General features: G+C 41.2%; 1 protein-coding gene and 1 long non-coding RNA gene across 3 annotated transcripts; one reads left to right on the top strand and one right to left on the bottom strand.

Annotated features, from left to right (window-relative positions):
- Positions 1–8,833: 8,833 nt before the first annotated feature.
- On the top strand, positions 8,834–15,195 carry LOC109957556 (uncharacterized). Its single transcript, XR_002274566.1, has 3 exons — positions 8,834–9,010; positions 12,911–12,989; positions 15,045–15,195. It is a non-coding gene; the product is annotated as an uncharacterized LOC109957556 (long non-coding RNA).
- cysltr1 (cysteinyl leukotriene receptor 1) lies at positions 10,444–12,915 on the bottom strand. 2 transcript variants are annotated; one of them, XM_020595517.1, is made up of 2 exons: positions 12,806–12,915; positions 10,444–11,957 (listed from the first exon to the last, which is right to left on the bottom strand). In XM_020595517.1, exon 2 carries the CDS (start codon positions 11,925–11,927, stop codon positions 10,899–10,901), a length of 1,029 nt encoding a protein of 342 aa, XP_020451173.1. In that variant the 5' UTR covers positions 11,928–11,957; positions 12,806–12,915; the 3' UTR covers positions 10,444–10,898. The 2 variants fall into 2 exon arrangements, with proteins under 2 accessions (XP_020451173.1, XP_020451174.1); XM_020595518.1 differs by having other exon boundaries at positions 10,444–11,954.
- Positions 15,196–22,992: the final 7,797 nt, after the last annotated feature.

Here is a 22,992-nt window from a genome sequence, read left to right as displayed (position 1 = left end):
GAGGTAAATTCAAGGGCTTGAAGGTGTTATATTGTTCACTACTTCAGTTTGAATATACTGCAAAACCTTACAAAAACTAAAAATAAAGTACATTAATGATCATGTGTTATGTCATTGTTAGACATTTGATTATACTGAATATAATCTCCACATTTCTACTAAAAGTCACAAATCATGGGGAAGCAGTGACTGGAAAGGGTGAGAAGGATGGAGAAACAGGGAGCGACTGACAGGCTGGAAACAGACCAGGCTGTGAAGTAAAACATGAAAAGAGAGACATCCAGCTCATAGGCCTGTGCAGACGAGAAAAGTAACTAAGTACATTTACTCATGTACTGTACCGAAGTACAATTTTAAACTATGTCTGCTTTCATTTTCTGCTGCTTCATATTTTCACTTCACTACATTTCCCTGAAAAATGTACTTTTTACTCATTACATTGAAAGTGAACTGTACCATTCTGCATAATGAGTACCTTTACTTTTGGTACTTTAAGTATATTTTATGCTAATACTTTTAAACTTTTACTTAAGTAGCCATTTGAATACAGGACATTTCCTCGTAACAGAGTATTTTTACACTGCAGTGTTGCCACTTTCATTTAAGTCAACAATCTGAGGATTTGTTACAGCACTGAGCCTGTGTGCAGACACAGAGCAGGTCATTCTGCGGGTGCTGGAAGCATGTATGTTTGTGTTAGTTGAGATTTCATGGGGAAAACAGAACAAAACAAAACATGACCTTGACAAAGCATCCTCGTGTCCTTTAAATATTACTATTTTGCTTGCAACCTGCAGCTTGTCCTCCTTTTGCTCCTGTCTATCCTCACACTGAAATAATAACATGAGCGCCATGTTTGCCAGTTGGGCCTGTTTTGTTCATCTTCTTCCGTCTGATGTGGTTGTCGTGGGTTTTTGTGTGTTCTGGAAAATCTGTCAGTCTGAACATTTAAGATCTATTTTCATAATGGCCTGAAGTGCTGACAACTTTACCAAATTAATCTACAATAGAGGTCCCAAACATTATCAGTGATATCAGGAATGATAACTGTACAGTATATAATATATTAGATTAGAGTAGATTATTAGATGATTGAGACCCTGTGTGCCTGAATGTGAATTACTGAGAAGAGCAGTCATTCATGTCTTCAACGAAAAGGAAAATCTTATTCATTCCCGTCATTTTCCAATCACTGTGGCCATTCTAACAAATGGATCATCATGCTCGCTTTGCACTGACCAACACCAACAATTAACCTTGTGTACCCGCTGTAATGCCAATTAATCCAGAAACTGGGTTAGCTCATTCATCTGTGCTGCTTGACCTCCACTGCTGTCCATAAACTAAAATAAATCCTTTATAAATCATTAGTCTGTCCCCTTCAGCAGAGGAACGTAAAAATACCCAGTTTGTGATAAACCTGCACACACAAACCAGTCAGTGGGATAAAATGAAAATGTGGAGCAAATCTTTAAGGATACCTATGTAGTTAAAGCACAATACAGCCTGATCCTGTATGAGATCTGTTTGCTGCTGTGCAAACAGCTGAAAGCCAACACTGAACTAAATCAAAACCTATGTCAGAGTTGCATAAAACTGGCCTGTTGTTTACCCCAATGCAGCAAGACAAATAGTTTGTCTGTGTCTGTGTGTGAAATACGTTTTGTTTTTGACCTTTTTGACCTAAGTATGCCCTCTGGGGTCTAGGGGAGGACAGAAGTCTTGCTCAAGGACATTTTCTTGCAGACAAAAATGCATTAAAGCCATTTGTCTGCCAGACGAACGATGGCTCTTCTAACTGTGTGCAAATGTGTGTTGAGGAATGCTGAATATGTTGAGAGGTGTTTGTCCGCTGTGGACTCTTGTGTGTTTGCAGTGTGTTTGTGTATCATTTAGGGAACAGAGGGGCTCACTGCCCATCTCCTAATGAAGCTCTCGCATCCCATTACTACCAAGCAGACAGTGTAATTGGGGACACAAAGCTGCCTGTTGTTTTTCAGTCAGACAGGTATACTGAATGTTAAACATCTGTGACAAAGTAATTTCACAGTGACTGATTCTTTTATACAATACTACAAACAAGGAATAGGGTCTGCCTGGTTTAAAGTCTGGTACATGATTCCACAAAAATTTGTTTTGCAATTCTGATGTGACAGCAAAAATACCCATAGTGCACAAACATCAGGCTCTAAGCTTGTGAAATATCTGCTAGGATTGTATGTGTGTTGGTGCTATACTGGTCTCAAAGCAAGCTGATGGGAGTTCAGGTCGGTAGAAAAGCTGTTTGGTGCTTCACATGCAGCAGCAAGGTCTAGACTTTACACTATTATAGAAGAGAAACAACAAATCCCCCTTGAGCAAGCACTTGGCAACAGAGAGGAAGTAAAACTCCCTTTAATGGAAGAAACCTCCAACAGACCCCAGCTCTTCGTGGGCAGCCTTCTGCCGGTTGGGTGAGTGGATAGAGGAGAGAGAAAAGAAAAGCAATAAGAAACAACAAACAATCAAACACTGGGTAGGTTGATATGGCCAGTGACTGCTCTTCAGCAACTCAGAGCTCCAGAGTCAGGGCTACTTGCAGAAAGGTACAGGGAGAGAGAGAGGACACAGTACGGGACAGAGGAGACACACAGTTAGTGATGTGTAACAGTGGCATATAGATGCATGGAGAGGAGAGGAGCTCAGAGCATCATGGGGGACCATACCAGCATAACTAAGGGAAGGCCCAGGGTCACCTGATCCAGCCCTAAATATAAGCTTTATCAAAAAGGAAAGTCTTAAGTCTAATCTTAAAGGTAGAGAGGGTGTCTGCCTCCCAAACTGAGACTGGGAGTTGGTTCCACAGGAGAGGAGCTTGATAGCTAAAGGCTCTGCCTCCCATTCTACTTCTGTGGACTCTAGGAACCACAAGTAAACCTGCACTCTGAGAGCGAAGTGCTCTGTTGGGGACAAAAGAGGAGGAGGTGTATTGGATTTAGGGGGTTCTCTTCTCAAATGCTTTTCACATAGAGTCTTTTTATGTATGTGTTAAATGTTCCTCTGTGGTCCTCATCAGCCAAAAATTCTTGTTTTCTGACATCAGTTACACCTCCTAATGTCTCAAGTGTAAGAGATAATCTTACTTATAAAAATGTAAGCAATTCAGAACTTCACGTTCCCTGTCATAGACTAAATTTCCATGAGTTTTGAAATGGGAACCCAGAGCAGGCCCAACTTCAGCAACCCATCACTGCAGGACAACATTTCTGTAACAAGCTGTCATCAAGCTTTCAGACTCAGTGTCTCCAGGCTTTGATAAATACTCCACATCAGCAAATCTAAGTACTTCTCAAGTTGCATAAACCTGCAACTGAACTCTATAAAACCTGGCAACCAAACTGAATTACTTGGGGAAAACTGAATTTAATTATGGGGGAAAAAAAATACTGAAAATGACAAAAATCAGCGTGAGATTAAGAGCTCCAGATTCAATATGACCTGTTTCCACATCAGCTTTCAGTGTTGACTGGATTAATGATGGCAGCAGAGTACGAGGTAGTGCTGTCAGTTAATAAGAGGAAAGGTTTGAATGGCCTTCACCGATGAAGTTTTGGGGTCAGTCAGAGGCACATGTGAGACCATGCCACCATCATTATTTGGGCCCTCTTCAGTCAACTGGAGAGGAGGCTTCCTGTGCTGGGGATAACAAGTGGCCCATTGTGTGCATCTGCATGCATGACGTGTGTGTCTTTGTGATGATGGAAGTGGAGGGTCACAGGCGGCCCTGTTGAACATGTGACCAGGTGTCATGTGAAGGGTGGAAGCGAACACAATGGCCACTTGAAGAAGAAAGTAAACAACCTGATATTTGTTTGCATCTTCTTCTGCATCCAGACCTCTGCAGGGATCCCTCGCCCACAGTTCTGTAGTTCCTCTTTTTACTGACTTACAGTAAGGCAAAGAAATATGTAGCTTTTGTTTTTCTACAGACATATAATGACCCACCACATCAGATCTCCAGTGCTTACTTTTTGTTTAAATTCTGCTGAGCTCAGAGGACTCCACCCCATCACCCCAACATGCTGGATTACCCAGATGCCTTTCCAGAGTTCAGTAACCTTACCATATAAGCTGTTTTCTCTAAAATCATCACTGTATTAACTTTTCCCATTTACTTAAATCATGTAACCTCCACTTTCCTTGAACCTGAGGATGTTTATACACAGTGAAATATTCAAACTCAGTATTCTGGATGTCTTGTGGGCAGTAAGTGGAAATGTAATGTAAATGTAAGATATAGTTCTGCAGGCTTGAAGGATGTCTGGATGAACAACACAGTCCTTGTTTGTAGCTCTCATGTATTGCCATTGACTAAAAAGAGTGACCTGCTTTTCAAAAAAAAAAAAAAAAAATCAATACACAGAAATCACATACTATTATTCTGAATTTGTCTCCAGAATCTTTTAATCTTTCCATCTGGTTGGAAAAATATTTTGTTTCTTGCATGTGACTTTATTTCCTGTATGTTCCTATTCTTTCTGCAAATCACAAGCAAACTATTTTCTAATGATTTTGTATGAAAATAATAATATATAGGAGGAAAATGAATGTATAAGTGATACACTTATTTTATTCCCTTTATAGAAACTTCATCATCTTGTGAAGCAGACACAACATATAATATCCACATGGTTAGAAGAAACTTTTAATTTTACTAAAATTATTCAAAATAAATGTGGAAATAATAATTTGCCCAATTGAATTATGCTTTTCGTCATTTAGCTCCTAAACTGTTCTTTTGTATTCATGTCCTGTTCATTTTTATTATTTTTAGTCTAGTTATTTTTCTTTTTTGCATTGTTATTTTGTCTTTTTGCATTTCTGGCTTTCATTCTCTCCTGAGATGTGGAAATACATGAACGATAATTATGGTTCTCATGTCATATTTGTTCACCACACTGCTGTGTTGGGGTTTTCCACGATGCCTTTAGGAAATTGCTTCATAAGCCGCACATGTAAAACAAATATAAACTACTTTCATTCCATAATTCCTGACAGTGAGAGCGAATTCCTGACAGGGGAGAGTTGGTTTAGACTGTTTAGTGCTTGTACTCATGTTTGTGAGTGATACTGTGATCTATTATACACATTTTCAATTTGAACAGGTCGACGTGTATCACATTAGGAGTCTGAACATAAAGCTGATTGTGATTCTGATTCTGAATTAGAAGCTCGTTTAAAATGACTGCAGTCTACAGTCTTACCATTTTATCCTGTAGTTTCTGGTTTTATTGCTGCTTCAGCAGTACACAGTACTGTACCTGGATGATTACGACTACCTGTGCTTGCTGTTACTACACGTCAGTCAGTCAAAGTTATTCATGAGAAGAAAAGACAATAAGTGAAATTTCTTGTTGGAATACAAACATAATGTACTCTAAATGAAGACAAATTGTGTTTTCCTGTGTTTAGTTTGTTTGGTTTCATTTCTAGCATGCGGCAGGAGGTTTCAGAGCCAGAGTTCATCTTCATTCCCTCAAGACCCAATGTCTGTAAGGCTGGAAACTAGACTTGTGTGTGGTTTGTGAAGACGTTTCAGCTCTCATTGAGAAGCCTCTTCAGGCCTGACTGACAGGTGTGGAGACTACTGCTTCTTGGACTAGAGGTGAAACATCTCAAGCAAATCCAGCTGCCAACTTCAGCACCTAAACACTCAGGGCCCAGTGTTTGTTTACAGTGGTCTGTTTGGTCTAGATAAACTGTGACAACCTTCCCAAACACTGTGCATATGTACAGCTGCTAACCAAAAGGAGGGGAGACAGAACATCTTGGCCTTCATAAAGGCCAGTATTTTTCACTGTGGGCAGTGAGGAATGTGTAAAAGATGGTAAAATGATCCTGTTTCGCCTCATGTGATCAGACACATAACAGAGTGTTGGTGAATGTTGTATCACTGCTTCATGCTCACTGCTTCAGTAAACCTCTAAGTCATTCACAGACTGTGGACATTCACAAAAAAGTTTTCTGCCTTTTTAGTCAGAGAAAGACTCAAACCAAAAGCCGCAATGCAACCCCGAACAAAAAAGCTTTCTGTTTGAATGGCTATTTCCAAATTCAGTGCTATAAAATTACACATTTCTGTTACATTTACAGTATATTAAACTTTCCAGAGGAGTCTTGTTCATTTTTTAATTGAAGAAGAAAAGCTTTGTGCTTCTGGCAAGATGTTCAAAGACAGGAGTGGCACCACTGTGGCTGCTGTTAAAACTGTTATGAACAGTTGCATTGTAACCACAGGATACAGCGTAATAACAGCTTATTTAATATGAAACATCAAGTTATGAAAACGTAAGTGAGTATGCAGCCAAGGATGAATATTAGCAGGTCAGGGACTAATAAAAGATGTATTTATTTAATTATTTAGTTACTCCGCTGAGTTGTGTTGGGTTTATTATTGCCTTCCAGATGAATTTCTATAAAAAAATTACTCATTTTAAACTACAGTTAATATTTACATTGCATGTGGCTTTTTGTAAACAAATTTAACACTATACATGTGTAGCTCACTCTTTGTCCTCAGGTTTGTGCTATCTTAACATTTAGAATCATAATATTTACTGATAAATAGTACCGGATTAGATAGATGCATCCAGAAATAAACAGAAAATTTACAGACTTGTAAAATAAAATGCTACAAAATGATCTGTTATACACTATATTATTTACATACATCTTGAATGGACTGTGAAGTTTTCTAAGTTACACGCAAAATTGTGATGCTTTTGTATTTATAGCATGAAACAGATGTAGATAAATCCACATATAAAACTTGCAGAGGTTGTTGTATGTAAAAAAAAAGGGGAAACCAAGATCCTGTTTGAAAATCGTAAATAATTCTGAATCCATTTAAATGGTCTTATACTTGTATAATGCTTTTCTATGTGTTGCAGCACACTCATAGCTCTTTCACACTATTTGGCCATTCATCCGTTTACACTGCCAAGCACTTACACACCAGTGACATCACTGGATTTAAAACACACACACATTTATTTGTCTCTCAAAAAACAGCAGTTTTTACAAATGCCAGATGTCTTTGTATAATTTAGAGAAATGATGGAGTGATAACATTTAGAGTAAAGCAAACTAAGGAGGGTTTTGCTCTGCGTGCGTCACAGCACACGCATAAATACATTGTGGCCCCAAAATACTTTCAAGTAGGATAAACAGTCTCTGTGGTGGGCACTGTTGTACTGTTCACAAGCTTCCTGTTAGGGTAACAACAAGCTCTATACATGAGTGGAGGCAGGGTGAGTAAGTTCAGGATAAAGCAACAGGGAGCTGGTGAGTCTGGTAGTCCATAAAGTGATAGAGTTATCAATTTAGACTGTGGGCCCTCTGAGAGGTATTACACTCTGTTTTCATTGACTGAGGGATGGATTGACTGATAGATGCCTCATTAATAGCCTGACATAGCTTGACACCAGTGGTTCTTGAGGCTCCAGAGTCTTATGAGCCTGTCTATGCAATGTTTATCTGCCTCACTCTCCAACCTGAACCCAACCGCAAGCAAACCCTTCAGCCTGACCTTGAACCATGCACTTTGGAAGTAAAGACAATGCATTCTGCATGTGGCCTTTGATGTGGGTTAAGTGGCCATATTCACAGTATCACATGTACACACGCCTGCTACAAATCAAGTTAGGCTGTGCCAAACATCAAGTATGTAGCAGATCTTAACTGTACACCAGCCATGAACTGTGGCAAGCATGAAGAAATGAGCAATTTTCTGCAACTTCTTTGCCCTTGTTTCCAATTGGGATAGAATGGTTTCTGTGTGTAAATATCAGCTGAAGTATAAGGTCAGGGAAATAACTGGAGACTATTGTGTCACGTTTGGACCGTCGCTTCCTGCTTTTCTGTTGTTTTTCCCCCTGCCTCTTCTGTCACATTCTCAGCCAGCATAATCAGCCATCATTTCATCCACCTGCAGCTCATTATCTCCCTGTTCAGTCTCCCTAAATATACACCCCTTTTCCATTTGTTCCCTACTGGTTCATTGTTTGATTTCCGTCACATGCCTTGTTTTGTTTCCAACATTTTCTTGATTGAGTACGGCCAGTTTGTTCAGTCAGCTACCTGACATTATTCTGGCTCTTCCGTTTCCTGATTGCCTGTCCAGCTTGTCCTGCATTTACCTGCTCCTCTGACTCTCTGTGTGGATGTCATCACCACTTCAGCTTGCCCCCTTAGTAAGCTACTCACTTGTTACTTGACCACTTCAGCTTGCCCCCTTAGTAAGCCACTCACCTGTTACTTGCCTGCTCCTCTGGATCTTCGTGTGTGTGGAAGACAGAACCATCACACTGTCCCTCTGAGTAAGCTACTCTCATGCTACTTACCTGCACCTCCTGCTCTCCTGTGTCAGCTTATCTTCCTCTCCAGGTCCCCGTTGCCCGCCTGCTGTCTGCCAGTCACATGAACCAGTTTTGTCTCAGTCCCATCCAGTTCCAGTCCTGCCTCTGTTCCCCTCTCTCCATCATTCGGTAACCCTGTGTTTACTGAATGAACTCTCCTTTGTTCCACTCCTGGGTCTTGGGGTCCCCTGTACCTGCTCAGACTGTAACGTATTGTATTCCTGTGTGACACTGCTTTATTTGTTTTATGATTGTGAACATGTTTGATTTTCTCAAGATGCTTGTTACTATAACGGCCAATTAAAATGAAGTGCTACTTTCAGACCTGCTGGGTGACGATAAATATCATGGTCATCAATAAGGATTAGGATAATCACCTTTATTTGGCCAAGTATGTTACACACAAGGAATTTGTTTCTGTTACAGAACCGACCGATGCAGCCATCTGCGGCTCCAACTCGTACCAATGGCTCTGACCATTGGGGGCAACTTGGGGGTTCAGTGTCTTGTACAGGGACACTTCAACACGTGGACTGCAGGCACTGTGATTCGAAACTGCAACCCTCCAATTGGGAGATGACTGTTCTACCCACTGAACCACAGAGCCACTGAAGGTGCACTATGTCATACTGAAACTAATTTGTTTGCACACATTGCAGAGTTTTCAGTTAGTGGTTAAAATCATTTTCTGCTTGTATGAGGATGAGACTGTTAGCTGAGTGACGGTATGGGTTTTATTTTTAGTTTAAGTTTGGTTTGGTTTGTTTCCCTTGGCTCTTAATAGATCTGTACATCTCAACTGTCGGTTTTTACACTGAGGGTTTATCTCAAATATGCCTGCCAAGTGTTTATAGTGCATATTGTCAAGCCTGTTATGGCATTGTAGTACTATTGATTAAAAAAAAATCCTTTTAGTTTCTTTTATCTTTATCCTCTTAATAGATTTGGGATAAGGGAATGATCATCAAATAGTTAAACAGAACAAAATACTTAAAGCTGTTTTAACAGGCCCAAACTCCACTGCCTGTTACATGACTTCAGATGAATGTGATTAATGTCTACAAGATGTGTGTGTGTGTGTGTGTATAAACAGTTTGCTAACATTTCTATTATATCAACATAAGTATATGATAAAATGTCAGTTTGTTATGCCACTGCCAAATGGCAAATGGTGGGCATTAACACATGTTGCGTAGCTCTTCCCCCTGAAGGTAAACAAGGCTTATTAACTTGATTAGTGCTTGATTAAGGCTAAATCAATTGATGGGCAATCAGCTGGCAGCACAGATGAAAACAATATGCTTTCCAGCAGTGCACTGGGGTACGCTGCTTTCTATGACCTCATCAGAAACAAATGAGTAGGGCCACAACAGGGACTTTCCTTACATCCTCTGGCAAGTGTCCCCACTGTGAGGTACTGTATACTAACATGACAACCACAGAGCCCCATCTCTAATAGCCCTGCTGTGCAGACTGAAACAAACAGCTTTCTGTGCAAATGGAGGAGGGAGTTGATCATGTGCTTGATATAATCTGTTTGTGAAGTGGTAAAACAGTGGCCTTCTATGTTCTAATCAGCAGGAGCTGCCCCAGCTGTCTGCTCTGGCAACGTTGCTTTGTGCCTCTAATTTACCTGGAAGGCAAACTTAAGCCTGAATGGTGTGACCTTAACGCAGGGTGGGGATGTGCTCTTCTCCTCAGATGCAACAAGTTTAAAAGCTTCACATAATTAGTTACTATGAGACAAACATTTAGCACAATTAGTAAAATTCTCCAAGAAATGAAAACAGAAATTTGCTCTTTTGAGTCTTGGAGAAATCAGTTTGACTAATAGTGTAGCAAAAGAGAATATTCAGTCACTGAGGATGAACAATATCTGTGCTGCTGCGACACCCAGTGGACAAAGTGTGTAACTCTTCATGCAGTCAGAGGGAAGTGTCATAGATTTCCATGCCAGTGACACATATTTGATTTATTAATGAAGTTATCATACATAACATGAAATATAGTTTGCATACATTAGGAATGCAACAGAAGCATTTTCAGGTGTTTAAAGTGATAGGTGGGTTTTAGGAGGTTATTTGTTTTTCTGCTGAGCGTTATGAGGAAAAGTTTGACTACAGAAGGCAAATTGAGGCAGAGTTATTTCTCCTCAGTAAGCATTCACAACACTCAAGCTTCTTGAAGACAATCCACATAAAAAGACATTTAGATTCATACACTGATATACTGTATACTTGTATTTTTGATTCCACAATTTGAGTAACATGCTACTGGTTACTGTCCTAATAATAATGGAGAACAGCATCACATAAACACTGAACAGTGTGAACAATAAATATCCCATTTACTTGAGAACATCTTCCTGAGGGTTGTGACTGAAATATTTGAATACTCTGTTAATGAGTAAACTGGCCCTTGTTTGTTTGTTTTGACTTTAATCTTCTTTTTCCTTCCCTGAGTCCAAATGAGGGCAGAGGTCATCCTGCAGTTCTGTGTGAATTAACTGGCCTTCATCTGGTGGTTCTCCCCAGGCTCTGTGCCCATGGCACGTTTCAGCCTGGCTGAATGGTGCATGGCACTGCCCTTCATTGACCGGCGCAGGGAAGACAAGCGGTTGCGGAAAGCCTCTCCAGAGAAAAAATAAAGCAGTGGGTCAAAGCATGAATTGGCAGCAGCGAGGCACAGTGTCACCACCACAGACTTCTGCATGGCGATCGTCTCTGCGCAGTTAGTGCCCTCCCGAGACAGGAAGCTCAGGTGGATAGTACGCTGCACATGGTAAGGCAAGAAGCTGATGAGGAAGGTCAGGAGGACAATGACAATCATGCGGATGGCTCTGCTGCCCATGCCCTGCTGGCGTCTGGCCACGTGGGAACGAGTCAGCAGGGTGTGGACGATGCCAGCATAGCAGAGCAGGATTATCAGGAAGGGCAGAACAAAGAATATTGTTAGAGACACATAGTTCAGAATGATTAACCTGTCCAAACCGTCAGGTGGTGGAGGTTCAAAGCACTTCGTTTTATTTGTAAGGGGGTCAAAATCCTGGCCAGACATCAAGAAAGGAGAGGATGAAACACAAATAAACAGCCAGATGCCCCCACACACCAGGCGTGCACGGTTCTCGGTCACCAGCCGCAGGTTCTGCACAGGGTACACAATGGCCAAGAAACGTGTGACAGACATAGCAGCCATGAAATAAATGCTGCAGTAGAGGTTTACATAGAGGGTGTAGGAGCTGATGCGGCAAAGGAAGTCTCCATAGTTCCACTGGCCCTTGTTGACATAGTAGAGAACTCGCAGTGGCAGTGTCATAACACACAACAAATCAGACACAGCCAGGTTCAGCATGTAGACGTGAAAGGGCATGCTGCTCTGGTATGTTCGGATCAGCACCGCCAGCGCCAGGCCATTCCCAACCAGGCCTAGCACAGTGATGAGGGAGTAGGCTGTGGAGTAGACCTGGTTACGGAAGTCATCGATGGATGAACAGTTATCAAAGTTGCTCTGTGTGCTGTTTGTCAGGTTCATTTCCTCCGTTTGTGGTTACACCTGCAGCTGCTGAGACAGAGAAACTACATGATGATGCTCACAAAACAGAGAGTGTTCTGCTTGGAAGTCCACCTCAAAAAACACACATGCATGAGAAGACAGAGCCCTGCAGAGTGTGATAACTGTGATGTGGCAGATATGGTCAGAGATAGGCTCTATTTTCTGCTGCTCTGCATACTCTAGGGGAAACTCCGTTAGAAGATAAGCATTTCATATCCTGTCACACAGAGTGTGTTCTGTTGTTCTTGCACGGATAAAAAAAAAAAAGATGTTTATAAAACATATTGTTCACACTAAAGACACCGCAGTGCAGATACCCTAAGATGATCCTGGAGTTACAACAGATTTGTATGAATTCCCTGAAACAGGATAAAGCATATTGATTCAATATCATTTATTCCATCCTTAAATCTGTTTACCAGGTGATAAACCACTCAGCATCCCAGTTGAAAATACAAAGGCAGTTTATGGAAGCCTTTTTCTTGCTGCTGTGCCTTCAGTAATTTTGCATACTTCCTGTGAATCAGCATCTGTCCTTTAAACTTGTTTATCTGTGTGGCTCTAATTCACTTTACACTGAATCGCTTCTGTACTGAGTTACACAAGTGAGCGTTATCCAATAACATTCATTCATTATGACTATTTGCGTTGCCAGTCTTGCTTGTTTTATGATTGAGAGATCTGTGCAGTGTGCTTCAAAAAGACAATACCTACATTGCTCATACACAGTATGTCATTATATTTACATGCTGTTAATTCAATTCTGTCACTTCCCTTTAACAAAAGTAAACATGTCTCCCTTGGCAAAAGTAAATCTTGCACTATGATAAAATCTGGATCCAGCAAGTTTTCCTTACCGTTTAATGTGCGTCTGCTGTCTATATGGCACAGTGTGTGGTCATCTCTTGTTGAGCAGGTCGTCTCAGTGTGTCTCTCCTCTGCCTTCTTACCTCGTCTGCCAGCTGTTACAGCAGTAGTGGGAGGGCGCTGCAGAAGGTGGCTGCTTCTTCAGAATCTCAAGTTCCTCGGAAGCCTGTCAAAGTAAGAATGGTGTTCCTCTTTTACCATGTAGCCCAACACCAGTGACATTATCGGCTGTGCAGCCATGCATTTATGTTAAATGAAAGAAAGGATCAAATGAGTTGTCACACATTCTTCTCATATTTCTTTCTCACTTGCTTTATTTGTTTATCTAGCCTGTTTTACTGTACAAGTATGTGCTTATTGGAATCTAAGTAGTACCTGTATCAATGATTTTGTAATTTTTAAATTGTGTTTACAGAGAGTTTAGAAGATCTACAGGACTGCATTGTTGGTGTAGTTTATCGAATACGTAACTTAAGACACAGCCTTGTTAAGCAATCTTAGAATCTGTTGCTTCACAGCAAGAATGTCTCAGGTTCAATCCGCTCCTGACCCACTGCAGAATCTGCACTCTGTTTACCACCTGCAAACCACATTCATTAGCAATGTAGGAAATACCATGGAATAGACAAACAGAGCAGCAGTTATAAATATTTGTATACTTAAATATACAAATGATTCAATAAAGTAAAAAATATTTTTTAAAATCTGAAAGCAGATTAGTGTGCAAGGGCCGTCCTGCAGTGCTGAGTCTGCATGTTCTCCCTGTGCCTGCATGGGTTCTCTCTGGGTACATGCAGTTTATTTTGACTGGTGACTCTAAATTGCCTGCAGGCACACGTATGGGTGTGTGTGGTTGTTTGTCTCCATGTCAGCTCTGTAATAGACTCGCAACCTGTCCAGGGTGTACCCCGCCTCTGGCCCAGCTGGGAAAGGCTCCAGCCCCCTGGGGCCCTATTCAGGAATAAGCAGTATAGATAATGGATGGATGGATGGATGGATACCGCAGTGGAAATGGGTAACCTCATCCTGTCACTTGAAAGGCCTGCATGGCAGAAGTTCAGGGAAGTGAATCTGTAAATGAACATGATCACAAAGTTATTACTCTATGCTCTTGATAATACATTAATGGCACCATAAAGAACAACTGCCGGGGCAGCCAGCTGCTGTAAGTGGTTTGATCCTTTTGAGATTAATACATTTGTAGTTTCAAGTAGCCCTGGGTTTCCTGACGTAGTGTGTTAAACACTGTTTTTGGTTCTCTACACACGTACTGTAGTATAACTATATAATTTTATTGAGTCTTGATAGTTTTTTGATTACATAGTGATTTAGTACATCAAACATACCGAGGAAACTGCATTTGCCATCAGTTTAATCAATACGTCAAACTTAACACACATAAGCATCAATGAATTTAAAAACAGGCGCACCTCACTGCTATAAACACAGTCTGTCTGCATCTATAAATGAGAGATGTCACGTTGTGTTTGAGTGCAGCTTCACAAGCTAATGTGGTTGTTTTGTTCATCATACTGTAATTGCAGATCTGCAAAATCCAATAATGTGGGTGGGAAGTCAAGATGCTTAATACAATAAATGCATCATCTCGGCCTGTTTTAATGCATAACTGGCATTATTCCATTCGCCCTGGGCTTAACTGTAACTGACTACTTTGTTGGCTCACCTCAGCATTTCAACTCTGATGAGTCACTCTAAAATCAGCCAAGTTGTTTAACTGCTTCAGGTTAACTGGATTTCTCTGATATCCAGTTCTTTTAGTTCTGTTAGCTGCTAAATGCTAGCTAGCTAGTCACTAACTGTGCCTGTCTGTTTGGCGCTGGGCAGGAGAATTGTTAGGCGGAGGCTGTTTTTCATTGAAAACAGCTTTTTAATGAAGGAAATGACGCTGATGAGAGCAGAGAGAGTGAGAACCAATACATTAAAGTCACAGGTTTTAAGAAAGTGGGAAAACTACAACACTGTAGAGCTGAGGGCAACTGGAGGTGAGTCAGGTGATAAATCTGTGTGTTTTAGTGACATTTTTCACATTACTACAGTCATATGAGCTGCTGTTAGTGTAAACAATTTATCAAAGCAGCTTTAACTGCCAAATGCTTGAAATCTGAAACTGTTTTCTGGCTCTGGAAATACTGTAGATGGTGCAGATCGGGAAGCATTCACATGAATAATTTTTGAAAGCACTGATAAACCACTTATGTTATTGTTTAGGCATGTGCTCTCCTGCCTTTGCGGCAGCTCCAGCCCTTCCATGGAAATGGGAAAGGAAAGGGCTCATCAAGAACTCATCTCCCAGGGAAATGTTTCCCTTTATCCTGAGCCAACATTAAATATCACCATGTGATTGATATTATAAATCATATGTTTTTACACTGTTTGGAAGTATTGCTTCAAGTCATTTTATTTAAAAATATAATTTAGCTTAGTAAATTTATTTGACAATTAAAAGGATTTGTGGAAATTAAAAAGAAGGCTTATAAAAACAGCATTATCACTGGGGTCTGTTGTTTTTCAGAAGGTGTTTGTTGCACTGACAGAACTGACAATACCCTGCAGACTAGGATGTTTATGTAGGTCACTATCTCTGAAATATACTGTTCATCTCAGCAGTCTGGTGTTTCAGAAGTAGAGCTCAAAGATGGGTCCAAGGAGAAACATAGCTTAAATATAACTTATAAAACATTTGTGGTTTCCTAGCTGCTGACACTGTGCATGCATGAGAACATAATAGATGTACAGATATCGTTTTATAAATCCTGGGTATCGCAGTTTATTTGACTGCTACTGTACTTTATATGCATAAAGGTAATATTCTATAGAAAATAGCACCTTATCGGTGGATTTTACAAAGCATAATAAATGAGTGAAGCCACAATTCAGTCATAGCAGTGTCTTTGTATGCGGAATATACAATATATTCCAATAATCCTTTATGGCTACAGGTGGATGTATGAAGCCCAGGTTTGCTGTTTTGTTTCATATATCCACTCACCCATTAAATTACTTCAGGTCTTGTTTGGTTGACCTCCTATGCCACTGTAACATGGATGAAAAGAAAAGTGGACGCATGAATGTTTATCTGATGATGTGCACTCTGTGTAGGGCATGGCAATTCATCAGGGTTCATAAGTTACAAAAGCAAGATTAATGCAAGGTATTATTAGTGGATGTTTGTTATCAGCACTGATCGTGGTCAAGTTTGTGGGGGCAGATCTGTGGATGCGATGGCCAGGCAGGGGCACAGACTCAAAGTGGGATGACACATTTGACATACGTGTAGAAAATGAACTACAGGAGTGAGGTGTGCCAACTGGTGTAAGAACAACAACCTCTCCCTCAATGTGGGGAAGACTACAGAGATTGTTGTCGACTTCAGGAGGAAACCTCTAAAGCATCCCCCACTGACCATTGATGGTGCTGTAGTGGAGAGAGTGAGTAGTACCAAGTTCCTGGGGGTGCACATCTCTGGTAGGTAGGTAGGTACTTTATTGATCCCACAGTGGGGAAATTTCTGTGTTATAGCAGCAATAGAGAACAACCAACATAACACCATAAGAACAGACACATAAGAACATGACTTCATAAAAACATGGAAAAGAACACAAAGAGGACACAGCTGCTGTAACTCGCTGCACAACAAAGAACACTTAGTCTTAAAATAAAGAGTTACATAAGACCTTTCCTGGACCAACAAGACCACATCACTGACCAAGAAAGCTCAAACACGCCTCTACTTCCTCCGCAAACTGAGGAGAGCCAGTGCCCCACCCCTGCAATGCATAGTGAAAACAGCCAGCAAGATCATCGGCGCCCCTCTGCCTTCCCTTATGGACATCTTCAACACCCACAGAGCCATCAGCACTGCTGATGATCCACATCAACACATTCAGAGAAATGAGTATCATACTGCATGCATGATCAAAAATAAAACTAATTTGACCAATATAAATTATATGGCACCAGAAAAATGTTAGTTGTATTTAAGGCAACAAATTGTCATTTGTTAATACTGACAAGAATCATTTTTTAACTCTGGCAATGGTGGCACCAGGAGGTGGCCAATCAGATCCTGGCCACCCTCTGGATCCGCCCATGCAGTCTTTAAGCCATAAAGTGATCATTTAACTGTTGTATGAAGTCGGCTGTGTTGGCTGTAAGTCTATGCAGTAGCAATTTGCAGCATCATGGGAGTATTTCATGAAATAGATTATAAAGGTAATTGTATCTCATCATATTTGCTTTTGTAAAGATTAAAACAAGTTGAAGACGGTGTAGCATTCGCTTGCTGAAGGTGATTCGAACCTAATTTGTGATTAAGTCGAACTGAAAATCACACAGAGTCATCCTTTTTGTATTCTAAAATAATACCTGTGTGTTTGGTAACGTAGCCTATTGATGATAACCTTGTATTATTAAAAGGAAGAAAAAGACCTCTTTAGTACTTTTATAACATTAGAAATATTCCTTTGTTTGTCTGTGTTTGATTAAGAGCAGCAGGCAAACATTACACCACCGGCAACAAGGCACAAAGCAAACAAGCCGACACTGTAGGTGTGTGTCCAGGGCTGACAGTGTTTTGTTAGCAGCAGTACTGAAGCTTAATGGCCATAGCAACATCTAACTGAACACAGGTGACATGTGTGGATAGGTTTACAAGCCAGACAGTGGGGCTTTAGATACAGTTTATAATGCTGTTACTGAGTATAGCTTGATACAAATGGAATATTTGACCATATATTATGATAGTACACAATCTGGTTTTTTGAATGAATCACTGCCATGTAGCCCTCTCGTGCCCAAGTCCATGTCATGAACACAGAAAAGTGTAGTTTCCACTCTGGACAGTGTCAGAGCATGGAGGGCAGGTGTTAGCTGATCTGTGTCCATGTGGACCGTGTGTGCTCATAGGTGACAGTGTGGAGGCTGCTTCACCGTAGTGTTGGCCAACAAGTCCAGGAAGCAACACTTTGATAAGAAACTGCTGTTTCCTCTCCAGGTGTTCTTCCTCTTTGTACATGGCTCCAGGATGTAGCTCTATTTGAATTATCAAGGACACATCCTGTTTTAAATAATGAAAATAAAACAACAAAGAGGTTTTAGATATACACAAGCTTGTTTGTTATCTTGACTGTTCCACATTCAGACTGGGGTAACTTGCTCCTGTGAGCAGTTAAAGCCATGTACTGAGAAGGTAGCAGAGGTCTCCAGGGTTAAATCCCAATTCCCTTTTTTTGATCATTCCTTGCTCCTTGATCTTCAATCCCAATCCACCATCTTGAAGGACATCTCAAAGCTTTTATATCTGAGCAAGAATTGAGGAGGCTGCTGGAAGAGACATGAGTAGGGATATATGATAGCATCCTACGCAGAAGTCTTTTGGACTGATAAGCCACTCTATCATTCACCAATTGGTGACTGGATGCTTCAGATGAAGGGTCGGAGGAAAGGACGTTTCATGTCTACATAAACTTTGTTTCCTCTTTCCTTGTGTCTTTTCCTTGCAAGACACAAGTGGGGGAAACGTGGATGCAATTAAAGAAATTTGGATTGATCCTATGCTTAATACCTTATAGCTCCTGCCCTTCCCTAACTCTGCCTTCATTCTGAGTCTAAACATATTCTAAGATTTTCCCTGTTAGATTTGACAAAGAAGTTCATATCAGGACTTGCACACAAATAGCTACACATACATGGCCCATTACACTGCATCAAGTGTGTACAGTATGTGTGCACCATATTGTGAAGACCGCTAGCTCAGTTGAGAGGAGCTGGCCCGACCCTGTCCTATACTGGGACAACTAACTATCCAGCTATGCGCTAGCACCTGTGCTGACAGTGAGGAGAACACCTTCTTTGTCTTTTTGGATTTTATTAGACAGAACAGAGAATGCAACAACAGAACTGTGGTTTACCTGGCACCGTGTGCTCATCAGGAAAACAATGAAAAAAAAGTAAAGCAGGACAAACAGTAACGACACTCTCTCAGGGCAACCCGAGTTCCGCGCCAACAGAATCTAAACAACACGCCCACCTGTCATCCCTCTTATCTCCTCCCGCACCTGTTCCTCCCCCCCATCCCACATTGGCCAGAACAGCGCGGCATTTTGTAGAAAACAGCGGTAACCAATACATGAACAGCCTTCAATAACATTGTCAAACCCATTCGCACACAACAGAACACATGAACATCAGCGGCCGGTCAGGGTCGCCACAATATGGAGATAAAATACTATCAAAAATGTTACAAATGCGTGTTTAACGTTTTGTCTGTAACAAGCGATTTGTGTGTGTGTGTCATGAAGATCACAAATGCGTGCTGCGCAATCTGCACGTATAAAGGCATTTGTGTGTGTGTCATGCTGTACAAACTGTTTGGGAAACGGGTTTGGAATTTTCCACGTGTCCTTAAACGCACCGTACATTCGTGAATCGTGGACTTTTGAGAGTGCGGAAAAACTCTCAAAAATCTGTGTGTGCGCGGAAGGTGATTCGTGTGTGTTAGACGATCCACGCATGCGTAGGTAACAATGTGTACGTACTTTCTAAAGAACTGCACACAACAACTCGATTTTAAGCATTTGTAAAATGTGTTTTATGTGCAGTTTGTACAGCATGCATTTGCGAACAGCATGACACACACACACAAATGGCTTTATACGTGCAGATTGCGCAGCACGCATTTGTGCCACACATTGTGACACACACACACACAAATCGCTTGTTACAGACAAAACGTTAAACACGCATTTGTAACATTTTTGATAGTATTTTATCTCCATAGCACCAAACTAAAAGTAAAACCACCCTTTCCCAGTCAACCATCAGAAAAGTGGGTAACACACAACACTGTACAGACCCTGATTCACAGTGTAATTTCTGTGTTTTTGGTTCCTGTGTCGTTCACACTATAAATTGCAGGCTGTATTAAGTGTTACAAAGAAGTGGAGCAACTAATGAATGAATGAATGAATGAATGAATGAATGTAATGCCAGAATGAGTCAAGCAATTAGTCACTAAAGACAGTGATGACAAAGGCCAGTTTACCGTAACGATCACATCCTAGTTGTTAAGAATTCTGTGTACGTGCCCGAAAACAGCACCCAACATTCTGACAGCATGTGTGGATTTTAACATCTTGGCTGAGTCAGGAATGCAAAATCACTAAGCAACAACAAGCTGTGACAATGTTTCCTACCATCTTTCTGGGTTTATATGCAACTATACAGTTAATGGAATCAGCAGAGATTTGAAAGAGAGGTTCCTTCATCCTTGTGGCAGTTTTCTCCTTGGCTCAGCTCAAGACAAGGCATGATGACATTTTTGTAGACTGAGCCGCTTGAGTTGAAGCAACTAGTCTTGATAAAGAGAACACAGAAAGGACTTCTTGCGTACATTTGCTTCAGCCCTGTAGCAGACAGGTGGGTACTAGGGGCTAGAAGCTGTTAACCCACAGCCAGGTGAAACAGGACAATGACTTTCAATCTCAACTTCCTGCCAATACACAGGTGAGTCCCACACAAACAACATGAAATTTTTTAGTTTAAAGGCAGATACACTTGTTTCTTGAATGATCAACGGAATCAGCTGTTCTAGGTTAGGATATGAACATTCCCTTTAGATATTTGAAGCAATAACACAGAGGTCAACATTAGAGTAAAGTAGAGAAAGTTGTAGAGCTATCTATGTGAATATCTCCAGTATACAGATCAATAAGAGCCGAATGTATCAAACTCAATAAAATATCCAGAACTTTTCAGACACGGTCTTTCTGCTGCCTGCTAAGTGCAAAACATTGAATTTGTTACATGTTATACATCATTTGGCGCCTGATACATCGTTTCCTGACAGTTTTTAATAGCTACCATGAATAAACTGAATTGTACTTACTTCCCTCAATGACCTACAGTAAATGTTATAGTGTGGCTCTGTTAGCCTTGAGTTTAAAATTCAGTGTATGCCACACTAATGTGTTTCAGTGTAGCCAAGCAGGTTGAGATTCACCCTCAGTCACATCAAATGATACATGTAAAGCTGAAGATGGGTTTTTATTAAAGCCTAGTGGAGCCTCTGCCTGCTTGGCTATTGTATATGTACAGTGTGTGCCTTTGAATGGGAGATGCAGTGACACATGCTGAATATTTAGACTGAAGACACTATCCAAAACAAGATAGGCATTTCACAGTGAGCTAACTTCCATGTGCTGAATTCTCTGCAAATCACACCAGGTTTTAAAGTCACTCTGGGGGATGAGCTCTTGGTGCTGGTCTGGTTCCGTCACAAGAGGAGTGCCCTCGGCCTCGGCCAGAGGATGGTTGCGCCAGTTCTTGCTGCTCAAGCTGGTGACGGTACTGCTGTTTCCCCTCGGAGCAGGCATCTCCCTACTGGTGGGCTGTATGTTCAGCCTGCGGACTCGGGTGCTGCTCTGCTCCCCTCATGTCTCAACCAAGCCCTCCTCTGTGTTTCTGGGCCAGCTGGCTCTCTCAGACAGTCTTGTGCTGTTACAGTGGACTCTGCAACTGGGAGCGTCAGTGGGCTGGAGGATGGCAGAGGTGAGCTGTGAGGTGGAGATGGGCCTCGTGAAAGAAGGGGAATCACTTTGGTGGAGGGAGGCTATGAGTGTGCTCTGTCAGCAGCTGCTTGATGCTCACCATCTGGCCTCTCTGCTCCTGCTGGGGCTGGAGGCCACACTGGTGTCACACTGGCCTCAGGAGACCCGTAGATTCAGGACGTCTCACTGGGCTCAGCTCAGCTGCAGTCTGGTCTGGATACTTGTGCTGCTAGAACTTGCACTATCACTGCACACAAAAGTTTTACATCACTTCAAACCCCAGCCTTACTCACTACAAGACTCTCAGATTATAAATGTGGGTTTGGGGCCTCCTCCCAGTCTGCCTGGCTTCTCTGCCTGCCTGAGAAAGGCTTTATGGTTGGTGAATCTATGGCTGCATTTTGTTGTCCTTCACAGCAAACCACAGAGGAGAGAGAGCTGCTTTCATTAAAAGCTGTGACTGTAGAATATCATTAATTCAATCAAAACTATTGTCTCTTCCTTGCCATCTTTATCATGTTTATTTATAAAACATATTGAGTATCTGATATTCTGAGTAAAGCTGTTTTCAGGTAGGACGTAGTGGGCGCTGCGCTCCGCTATTGAACCCATTCACTCCAATGTGTTTGAACTGAGCATGCGTTGTTTCTGAAGTTAAAAGAAAGTTTAACTTGGGCACAGCACGCAGGGACGGCACCTCCAAGTGTGCAATTGCAGAGAACCTGACAGACCACAAAGAAAATGGAAGAGAAGCTGAAGCTTTGGCAGACCCACACCCTCTTCTTCTTTGCAGCAGCTCCTCTTCTTGTCCTCATCATTACAACTAAAGCCAGCCATAGAGAAGGGAAGTGGTGGCGCCATGTCCATTGTGTATAATGTTAATCAGTGGTATTACCAGACCAACTAAGGCTGTAGCAGCCTTAGATTGTAATCAACAGAAAGAGAGTGGCCTTTATTTCTTATAAACGTGACTTTTATTTGTAAAAGGACACTTTAAAAGGCAGAACAGTCTCAACTTTATTGAATAGACCATTCTACAAAATGTTTGAGTATATCTAACACAGTAAAAGCAGTAACAGTAGTACAAACTGATGGTATAATCAATATGCTGCAGTAGGCCCATAGATTCAGTGTGAAATGTTACTTTATGTGGGATTTTCAAGCAAAGGTTTTGTTCAGCTTTCACTTGAGATACGTTTGCAGTAATCTGATCTCACAGTGAGAGATTATGATCAGCATGTAATGTACTGTAAACACACTGTCAACGCTGTTTGATCTGGCTGACGGGCCAGAAAAAGATAATAAAGTAAAATGCACTCCCTAATGAGCAAATGTTTGCAGTAGAGTTTTATTCAGTGTTGATCTTCAGGTGGTTAAAGATTTTTTGTGTTTGTGGATCACATCTTTATTGTTAACCAGTAGTTCACAAATGTCACCCTTGGCATTCTTCTGCAGCAAATTGTTTCTACCGCAAAACAGATGCTGAACATTAAAACAAACCGGGGAACTGGAAAGTTTTTTTTCTATCAAATAATGGCAACAGCTTCAGTTCAATTTGTTTTATGTCTGCCATCCACCCAGTTACTCAACCTGCAATTAGACAAGACACA

This window comes from Monopterus albus, unplaced genomic scaffold (genome assembly GCF_001952655.1).
Source record: "Monopterus albus unplaced genomic scaffold, M_albus_1.0 scaffold27.1, whole genome shotgun sequence".
Taxonomy (NCBI): Eukaryota; Metazoa; Chordata; class Actinopteri; order Synbranchiformes; family Synbranchidae; genus Monopterus; species Monopterus albus.
This window is presented reverse-complemented; position numbering and strand designations above follow the sequence as displayed.